General features: G+C 40.6%; 1 protein-coding gene across 3 annotated transcripts in view; it reads right to left on the bottom strand.

Annotated features, from left to right (window-relative positions):
• Nucleotides 1–1,563: 1,563 nt before the first annotated feature.
• Nucleotides 1,564–10,469, bottom strand: part of EHF (ETS homologous factor) — a 33,714-nt gene continuing 24,808 nt past the window's right edge. For 2 of the 3 annotated variants that reach the window (XM_057371508.1, XM_057371507.1), the window contains 3 exons: nt 7,972–8,031; nt 5,848–6,043; nt 1,564–5,027 (listed from right to left, as the gene is read on the bottom strand). In XM_057371508.1, coding sequence (XP_057227491.1) covers nt 4,928–5,027; nt 5,848–6,043; nt 7,972–8,031 — 356 coding nt within the window. In that variant the 3' untranslated portion in view covers nt 1,564–4,927. The remainder of the gene's footprint in view (nt 5,028–5,847; nt 6,044–7,971; nt 8,032–10,469) is intronic. The other variant, XM_057371509.1, reaches the window with a different exon arrangement.

Raw genomic sequence — 10,469 nt, 5'->3', positions numbered from 1 at the left:
TGAAAGGCAAAAGAGTGCTTCTTGGGAGAAATTGTTGGCTGGCACAAAATTTAGGACAGACTGCATTTTGCARAGCTCCATTGGCAAGGGAGCAAATATTGAAAATCTAGATAGACAATCTTTCAAATTATTGTAATTGACCCATTTACTGGAAGCTATTAGTATTGGTAACTCTTAATCACTTCTTTATTTGCAACTACCAGACTTCACTTACCTGAAGCAATTCTCATTTGTCCTTGAAGCAGACATGTACACAAATTTGTATCATGCTAAGATGTAGGTACTCTTTCTTCCAGCACTCTTCTTATTTATTCCCAGTTCACACAGTACTTGCAAGCTGAATTTTGCCTTGAATTTTTATTTCATGAAATTTTAGACTGCAGCTGAAAGCTGAAGTCTTCCTTGATTTTAAGTGACAACCAAAGAAGAGCTTTGGTGTGTTTGGGGTTTTTTTGTTTGTTTTGGTTTAGTTTTCTTTGTTTGTTTGTTTTGAGTGGGGGGTTTTTGGGTGGTTTATTTTTTTGGGATGTGTTGTTTTGTTTGGGTTTTTTTTTGGTTCTGTTTTGTTTTGGGGGCTTTTGGGGATTTTTTTTTTGTTTGTTTTTTGGTTTGTTGGTTGCTTGGTTGGTTGGGGGGAATTTTTGTTGAGTTTTTTGGGGTTTTTTTTTTAAGTGTGTGCTTATTTGCATGTTTCCAAGTAATATTCTCATCTGTGTTTGTCTCAAATATTGGCCTCAGCTTGCTTGAAACAAAAGCCCCAACCAGTTACTGGAAAGCCAGCTGTGTGCTTATTTCCATCTCAGTCTGAACTTGTCTGAAATCTAGTTCCAATTCCTTTTGAAACCTACTTTGCACTTGGGACTCACAAGCTCTCAAGCTATGACCACCCTTTTGGGACACTGATTTTGCATGCTAAACATGGGGTTAGTACCTGTGTTTAAAATTCAAAACCATTCTCCTATTTATGTGGACATAATATTGGAACCCCTTTGAAATTCCACACACGGCACTCTCACACCTGGCTGGCACAGCCACAGCCCCCCAATTGCAAATGCCACAGAGCTCTGCCCTGACTTTAATCATAAGCACTTTTCACTTTTATACCTCAAGCTGCAGAGCAAATCAGGAGAGATGCCCCCTATTTGTAGCCACCAGTTGGAAAAATATTATGAAGGACAGTTTAAAMTGCTTTGATTCAGTAAAGGAAATGCTCAGTGTGAGTAATGGCATCCTTAATCAGCCTAGCCCKTGCACACACTTCAAAACACCTTGAAGTTAAATCACTGCTGAAGTAAGGGCTTTGTGAATTTTAGCCGCCAAACAAGAAAGGCAATCTAGCTGTGTTGACATAATCCATTATTTCAGTGAGGCCTGTGAGACATAAAACAGGTTTGGAAATCCAATATCTTCACAATARATGGACTATTCAACATATTAGTATATTTAAGCTATTGGATTTTGTGGCATCTACAGCAGTTCCTTTCATCAATATTATTCTTCAGTACTGAAAGAAATCATTTTAGACACTTCCAATCTCAAGACATAAAAAAGGGGAGATAAGCATAAATCAAATAATTTCTTTCATGAGTGTTTTATTTGAATTTATATCATATTCACAAAAATAGAAAGTCTTTAGAACTATCTTGTGAATACATTGTCTCCAAGCTGAGATTTACAATGGCAACAGTGAAATATCTAACTTGGATTTGTTTCCACACGTAGACATTGAAGACGATGCTGTGAGAAGCAAGCAGGAATTATGCAATGTGCTGCAGAAAGAAAGACGAAAATGTAACTAAACATTTTAATGTCTATGTAGTTCAACAGCCTACATACAGTTTCTCAGGATGTTTTTAGAGCAAGCTGCTCTAATGTTGTGCAGAAAACATTGAGAGTGCTCATGCCAACCCCTTTAACATTGTGATTTGCATGTAACTGTATAAATACAATATAATTTCCTATCTAGAGCTTTATACATATGAAAAATTATGGTACAATAAAAATCTATACACATGGTGCTACCAGTTCAGCAGCTGCTAACTTAAAGGACACATCTAAAAATATGATTGCTCAGCCTCTGAAATACAAAATAAAAGAGCAATCAGAAACGCTTTTTGCTTAAATAGCAATTTACATAAAAATTCATCTCTTCATTTTCTCCGTTTTCTTAGGTCTGGTAAAGACTCTCTTTGGTTGGTTGCATCTGAACTTGGCAAGAACTGTAGTTTTAAACAGTCCTTTGTGTTTGTCTTAGGCAAAGGTTAATATATTTGTAAAACAGAATAAATGTYGGCTGGCTTCTATTCCAACTTTGTGCTATTGTAATGCTGAATGACAAGTACCTAGTACTCTGCAAAGTTCTGCAGGGTGGAAACAGAAACTTGCATGATTTCCACGTGCTGAAAGATGTGACAGTGGAAGACCATTTATACTGCACCCCAACGTAAACCACTCTCTCAATTTATACAGTATGCTTCTAAATAGAGTTTTATCTTTCAAAACCTTTAAAAGCAGGTTTAGCTGCTGCTCAGCAACCAAGTGGTGACACGCACATATCACAGGTTTGTTTTATCTCCCAAGAAATTTTGTGAGAGTTTAGGTAGAAAGCAAATTTATGAAGCATTACAATCCATTGCTATAAGATACATGTTAACCTGAGATAAAGTACAACTACATTGCAGATTGGTGATGGTACCACTGATCTCAGATTTTCACCCAAGGTGTGGAGGCGGTGTGAAGAGCAAAGGGCTACAAATAACATCAGATATGGGGAAGAAATGGTCTTAGGAGCAATGTGAAAGTGCTCATCTCATCTGGTGGCTTGATTCTTGTTATATGAACTACAACAATGATGGTAAAGGAAGTGAAATGTAGCAAATTAAGATAAAATGGAAAATCATTGAGTTGCACACAAGCAAGCAAGGCTAGCACAGACAGTAAAAAAAAAACAAAACAAAGAGAGATAGACTGAGAGGAAAAAAAATGCTTTGAAGTACACAGGCTTATTATTTGATTTGTAAATAAGATGAAACTCTCTCCACCCAGGTTATGAAAAGTAAAAATTGTCATGTATGGGTAATTGATGATGACAGCTCTGGCATACACAGAGTAGGAGGTGGTGTTATTGTTTAACATGCCCTACATGTGTAGATAACAAGTTAGGCTCTCATGTTTGCCTACAAATTGTTGCTAAGCACGCTTTATACCCTTTATATTGATACTTCTGTTGTCTCTTGGTTTCATCTCTATTTCCCTTTAAGACAAACAAAAATGGAATATCCTGCAACCTCCAGCTGTATCCTGCTGTATATCCATCTAATATGGATTCAACCCCAGGGGATGCCTGAGGAAATGGATACTGGATGGATTTCATATTCTTAATTTTCCTYTYTTTTCTTTTTCTTTTCTAAATYCTKTATTTCTCAGTCACTATCATTGTTTTCCAAGTTCCCCATCCCTGAAAAAGTGATTTGAAATTGATCTTGGTTTTACTTCTGTTGACAACACCAAAACAATCCTGTTTCTCAACTCCCACATCTCAYGTACTCAGTGACCTGGTGAAGTGCTGCCTCCTCTAGTTTTTATTTCCCTATGTTCTGCATATGCTCAGTGCTGGCAGAAAGCATTTGTGACTTGAAGAAAAAAAAAGCTGCCAATGAACGTTCAGTGTCTGCATAGCATTGCTAGAGGTGAACCCAAAATACTGACCCACATCTGAATCTCCCTAAAATCTGTCTTTTTGCTGATGGGATTTTTCCTACAGCTAACAATCCCACGCACAACTTACAAATACAAATAGAGCATAAAGACTTGAGGAAAGCAAAGGGAACTAATATTTTACACACAGTGTAGGTTTGYATTTCCCAAAGGTTTTTGGAGAGTATCTGTCCAGTGAGACTTGACCTTCCAGGAGGACCACACAACTTGCTGTAACTGGGGAGACTGCTTCCTCATACCATGGCATTAACAAATGCTCTCCCTGCCCACCTCCTCACTGCTTCACATGGCACAGATTTCAAAGCTTTAATTAGAAGTGCAAGAGGGTGAGAGGAGTATTAACATTCCTACTGGGAAACCAGATCCTTTTAATAAGTCTGCCCAGTCAGAAAACAATCTTCMTTCAATAGCTTTTGGTCCCCAAGATGGACTCTCTTCCAGCAGTTCACCCCAAAAATATCAGTTAGTAACAAATAGCCTTTTTCCTGGGATGAGCTGAATGCTCTCTGGAGGTTATGGAGGACTCTGAGTGCCAGGTAAGGTCTGKTCCTAAACGTCTGCATACAATAGAAGGTCACAATGGTGGAGGTAGGAAGGGTTCTCCAAATAAATGCTGACAGCCACCTTTGCAGAGTCACTGCTTTCATGGCTGGGATAAGCCAACTGAAGAGGAACCCATTGTCTAATTCAAGAAAAGCAGCTGAAAGACAGCAAAGTATAAAAGCACTCAGAAATCAGAGGAGGGAAGGAACAAGTGGTATTGGCCAAGGAAAGCTATAAACCATCTGACTATGGAAGAAGGCTACTTGGCTCAGAGATGCTTTACTGTTTCCTCCACTTATAGTTTCCTTCCAAAGTGGATTATCATACTCCCTAAATGCCCTAGTATTTAGCTCCTTCCCTTTCTTTGCATGACTCATAAATCACATTATGCCTGTATGATTTAACAAAAAAAAAAGAGGAAAACTTCACAAGAAGGGAAAAATAATCATAATTCTATAATGTTAACTTATATCACAGAAAACTGTGTACATTTTTTCCCCATACAGGACATACTTCAAATAAAATAATTTTAACACCAATAATGATAATGTTCTTTCTTCCCGACAGAAGTAGAATTGTTTTTTCACCCCAGTTTGGTACATAAATATAAGAAAATAGTCTTTGAATATTTACATCCATGTGTTTTAAATGTTATTTCTTGATAYATTTAATTCTCATTTTCTCTCCAACCACGGGCATTCTTTCCAAATTTATATACTAATCTCCGACCATCCACACGCTCCAGGATTTCTCTTTTATAATAGTATCTGTTAAAATAAAAACAGAAAAAGATATAAGAGCAAGTTCACCTGTGGTCCTAAAAAGCCACTGCCAAATAGAGGAGGCAAGTTTAGCTAGCGTAAAAAGTCTTTATTTTCTATTGAGGGATATATGTGATACCTAAGGTCATTATAATTGAATGACAGAGAAGGAAAAATGGATGCTTTCTTTTCACTTTATATTAATTAGCTTCTGAGTTYGAATTTCACCGTATTTCAGGTCAAAATATATTGCTAGATTTATCACACACTCTTATGAGATTTCATGTTTGGTTTTTTTGGGGTTTTTTTTTTTTTCCCAGATAAGCCAGCATCTGAAAATCAGACCAGAAAAGAACCTCAGCTTTCCTTTGAAAATACATTTTGAAGTTTCAGAGATTAAGGAACAATTGTCAAAATGTTCAATCAAAGAGGAAAGAAAATCCTAACACCTATTATAAGACAATGGATGTGGGGTATCTCTACTCTCTGACCATTGCTGGGCCATTTAAACATTCCCAGTTTAGCAGTATGGGAACTTTCAAGTTTCTGCAACCATGTTCCCTTCCTACATTGGTTGTCTGGATGGAGAGAAACAGAATTTATGTATATATAAACAATTATTTGTGTTATATACATTATATATTATACAGAAACAGGAGGAAAAGAAAAGACAAAGAACACAATGCTACAATCTCATAATAAGTGTGAGAGACTGTCAAAGAAAGCAACTGTGCTGTTGACAAATCATTTTTTAAAGTCAAACAAATTCTCCATCCAGCTGGTCTGTGTATGTGCCACAGTCTTCCTCAGCAACATTCCATCTCACCTCATAGCGCGGCTCAGTTTCTCGTAAGTCATGCTGCTGTTGTTTTTCTTCTTTCCCCATAGCTGAGCCACAGCTTCAGATTTTAAAAATCTGAAGACACCTTCTGACCGGTCTTCCCACTTGATTAATCCTGGGTTTTTCTCAGGATTGAGAAGAATATCTCGAATAAATTCCCAAAGATGAGTTCCTCGAGGGTCTGAAAGAGGAAAGGGGGCAGGAGGAAGTGTCTCAAGAACTCYCTGAGCTATGCTTGCAATTTTTATGTCATCTACAAAGGGTGAACAATCAGGCCAAAGTTTCTGGAGTACAGGACCTCCACCTCAGCGATACACAGGTGAAAAACACTGGCAGCCTCTACACTGGAGATAAGCATCTGCCTTAGGCAGTCTGAGCCCTGTGGCAGGCAGGTAGGAACCCCAGCAACCMGGGGAAGCAGAGTCCAAACCACCCACTGCTTCCTTCTGCCTTTGGCACTGTTTCTGCCCTGAAGGGTACATGTTTAAGCCTTCCCCTCATCTCATTTTCCCGTTTCTCCTGATCCTCATCTACAGAACGGCATGTAACCTGGTATTATTGGGTGGCACACAAAACAGACAAGATTACTGTGAAGCAGGCACCAAACCTCCATGCATTTAAAAGACAGACAGAAGGCACTGGAGGTGAATTGCCATTCTGCACAGATAAGTAAGAAGGCATAGAGTGGATAGAGGGACAGTGACAAAACTGGCCAGCCAAAATTGTATGTAAAAAGGGTACCAAAAGGTTTGACCATGGTGTAAGAAAGAYAAAAACAGATCTCCAAGTTCAACAGGTAGATCCCAGTTTAAGCACAAATACATCTCATAGTTACTATAAAGATGSCATCAGAAAGTCCAGATCTTTAAAAAAAAAAATCCAACAAGTCAGATGAAGTAGTTTACAAATGAAGAAGAATAAATACAGTGACAACGTGAGCCAGAAAGACAGCAGTCCTTTGGTCTGACTTCAAAAGCATTCAATTAGGCCAAATTAAGAAGGAAACAAGCTAGTCAAAGATGCGAAGGTAACTTGAAAATTATATACAGTGGAGTATAAGTAGAATCAGATTTCAGTCAACTAATCCAATATTTTTCTTTGTTATTMTGATTGTTTTCTGGACCCAGTAAAATGTGGTGGACCTAGCCTATCTGGACATCAGTAACTTACAGTCATGATACACAGCAGTACTAAAGAAACTGGAAATGAAGGGGATTAGCCCAAACTGCCAATGTGRCCTGCTTTGTATGCCCAGGCTGTGACTGAGTTCTTAGAATCACAGAGTGTCTCAAGTTGGAAGGGACCTATAAAAATCAAGCCCATCAAGCCCTWGCAGGATGTCCTGGAACTAAGACTAAAAGCATTGTCCAGACRCWTCTTGAACTCTGTCAGGCTTGGTGCTGTGACCAGTTCCCTGGGGAGCCTGTTCAATGAATGACCACCCTCTGGGTGAAGACCCCTTTTCTATTGTCTAGTCTAAACTTACACTGGAACACTTTCACTCCATTTCCTCATGTCCTATCGCTGGTCCCTAGAGAGAGGAGAACAGCACCTTGCCCTCCCCTGCCCTCCCTGAGGAAGCTGCAGACTGGGGATGGGTCATCCCTCAACCTTCTCCAAGCTAAACAAACTGACAGACCTCAGTTCTTCACAGGTCTTTCCTTAACAGCCTTCTTATACACACACACACACAAAGGGAAAAGTTCAGGAGTTCTGTTTGGGCAAAGCGACAGAACAAGAGTAAGGCACGAGCATGACTGCCCACGGACAGGCCCTCCTGATTTAATCCTGGGTCTTCCTCATCATTCCTTTACTCCAGTCCACCAGCCCAGGTCAACACAGGGCAGAGGCAGCTGGTATCTGGTTGCTTTCCCATAGGGCCTCACTGATAAAAACAACTTGAAAAGTTTTTACAATACTGAGTCAAAAAATGATGTAAASAAACAGTACCAGACAGTCAAACCCTTAGAGAATTCAATCACAATAATCATCTTATCAGTTTTGTGTTCAAAATGCTTCCTCTTCCCTCCCAAATAGGATCTGGTTTTCATTTGTTTCTGTTTCCTTCAATTAACTAACCAACCATAATAAGCATAGACGTTGACTTACTGTGCTTCTTGGTGTGGGACTTTGGGGTATGGTCTTGCGATTTTTTTGCATCTGAAAAGTCTGCAGAGAAGGAAAATGAAGCCTATTTGTAAATTTGATTAAAGGCTTTCCATTGACTTGGTTGAAAGAAATAAAACCACAAAAAAGAACAAATATCTCTTCTAAAGATAATCACTTTTCGGAAGGTAATCTAAGTGAGGAGGGAGAGTTTTGTTTTCTGTACTATATGCTAATCAGCACACTTCTCAAAGAGACCATTGATGAATAAAGAATGAATGCAGAGGTAAACATTTGGCTTTTGAAACCTAAATTTGATTAACAAATACCTCACCTCATGTTATGTGTGAGAGAGAGAAAAATAGGATGATCACATCTGTAAAAGGAATCCTGAATTGTCCCATTATCTCAGTCTTTGCTGAAGCACGTATCTTTGGGGGCTTATTTGCTTCTGAAGAGATGATCTAATGGGAAATGTATGTGCTGGTACCAATGAACAGAACACCTACCTGACTAAAACATAATGAACTGGCAAAGTGCTGTTGTTTGGGGGGGCAGGGTGGGGGAAAGGGGCTGCGCTGGTAGGAGTTTTTGGCAGCAGGACAAGCATATATCTTTCTGTGGCTCAGAGCCATAGGAACAAGCCATTTCTCATCAATGGTACTTTATCACCTGCAGCCAGCCAGAGAAGGAATAGGGTTTCTGGCACAAGCATTTCTTCAGAAATGAAAAGAAAAGAAGTTCCGCCTGTTCATGACTGTAACCTACCTCGCAGCCTGCACGTTCAACCCTTCCGCCCCCAAACCACCACAGCCTGGCTCTGCTCTTGTACTTAATGAATAGCTTTCATCTGATTGCTCTCAGTCTCACAAAATCTGTGGGATAGACCTGAGAAGGAGCCCCTTCTGTGTTTGCTTTTCAGCATACCCTGTCCCTGAATCCCATAAAGCAAAGCTTAAGGTCCCACGCATGTTTTCCCAGCTTCTATGAATGCACAATTATCATACTTTTCATGGAAACCAGGCATTTGCATGGGAAAATGACTCACAGGAAATATTTATTTGCATAGAAACTTGTCAGATTTGCACAAGCTACTGCAATAACTGCATGTGAAAAGGTAGATGCAAAGTTATTCACACACTTGCTTTATTCATACATAACTGGAAACATAAACTGAACAAGACCGTGGGGGAAGGCCTAACCTCTGCTATTCTGAGCCTGATAAATTACTGTCMTTGACCCCCAAGCAGCAAACGTGCTCTGAGTCATTCTGCCTTCCCACTCTCAAAAGAGCAGGAACTAGCCTGAATCTCAGTCAGCTTGGAGAGGGGTGTGGTGTGGGGGAAATAAAATGAGGGTTATTTCACTGCCTTTCCTCAGATTATGATTCCCCATATGTTATTAAAAGCCTGTGGGAACTCCAGGTAARGACTGCAGGACCCAGTTCTTTATTTGCCCTCATAAAATACTTCTCATTTTAAAATCCCACAATTGGCTTGCAAATGCTTGTTATGCTCCACTTAGCTGGAGATTTATTCTTGGAAGTTCAGTTGCCTTCTGCCTAGCCAGTGATTTATTCTGGATTTCAGCTGTGTAAATAGCCTCCTGCTCTGCCACAGCTCCTACGTGGAGACTGGTTTCAAACATGCCATGTTAGGAGGCTGGGGCCTGACAGATGAAAAGAGTTATGATGCAGTTTCAACAAAGCCGTCTTGCAAAACSTTTGACAAAAGGTTACACATTATTTGCATATGATTCAGGAATGAGCCATTTTTTTTACGGGATATACAAATTTAGTTTTTACAGGAGGCTGTGCCCTTGGCGTGCCACCCTAGCTCTAGGCTGAAGCAGTCAGTGAATAAACACAGCATGCCAGGATCTGGACAGGTCCCCAGCCCTGTCGAGGGCCCTGAAATCCTGTAACCATATTGTGAGCATGGGTGGAGGCGGCAGACAAAGCAAACGGTGTTTGGTTGGGGCTTTTTCAGGTTTGGTGTTTCTTGGTTTCTTCTTCTGGTCAAGTTTTCACCTTTTTTTTTTTTTTTTTAAACTCCTAGCTGGGCGCATTAGTTAGAGCTTATGTCACTTGGCGAGTGCAGTTCAGGAAGCTGGAGAAGCAGGGCATGGCGGGCACAGGGGCTGCTGCCCACAGGCAGGAAAAAGCCCAGGGCTGCCCCCAGTGCGAGTTCATAGGAACGTCTCTCCTTTCTTATCCTCCCAGGACTCCCAGGGCTTTCTCCCTCAGATCTCTGCTTATTAGCGACCCAAGAGGAACCCGCCTTTCCCTCCTCGCTCCCCTGCCATCTCTCCTCTCCTCTTTTCCCAAGGCCTTGCTTTCCCACCTCGGCGCTGGTGCCGGGACAGGGCCCACGGGGCCACAAAATTCACTGGGCACAAAATTCACCGGGCACAAAATTCACCGGGCCCTGCAGCCAACGGGTTTGCTCCTTCTGCCCTTCAGCAGGCGGGGAAGGGGAAGGGGAAGGGGAGGGGGAAGGGGG

Source organism: Malurus melanocephalus, unplaced genomic scaffold (genome assembly GCF_030028575.1).
Source record: "Malurus melanocephalus ecotype Western Australia unplaced genomic scaffold, MMel_1.1 scaffold_147, whole genome shotgun sequence".
In the NCBI taxonomy this organism is placed as follows: domain Eukaryota; kingdom Metazoa; phylum Chordata; class Aves; order Passeriformes; family Maluridae; genus Malurus; species Malurus melanocephalus.
The sequence above is the reverse complement of the archived record's forward strand: the minus strand, read 5'-3'. Positions and strand labels throughout refer to the sequence as shown.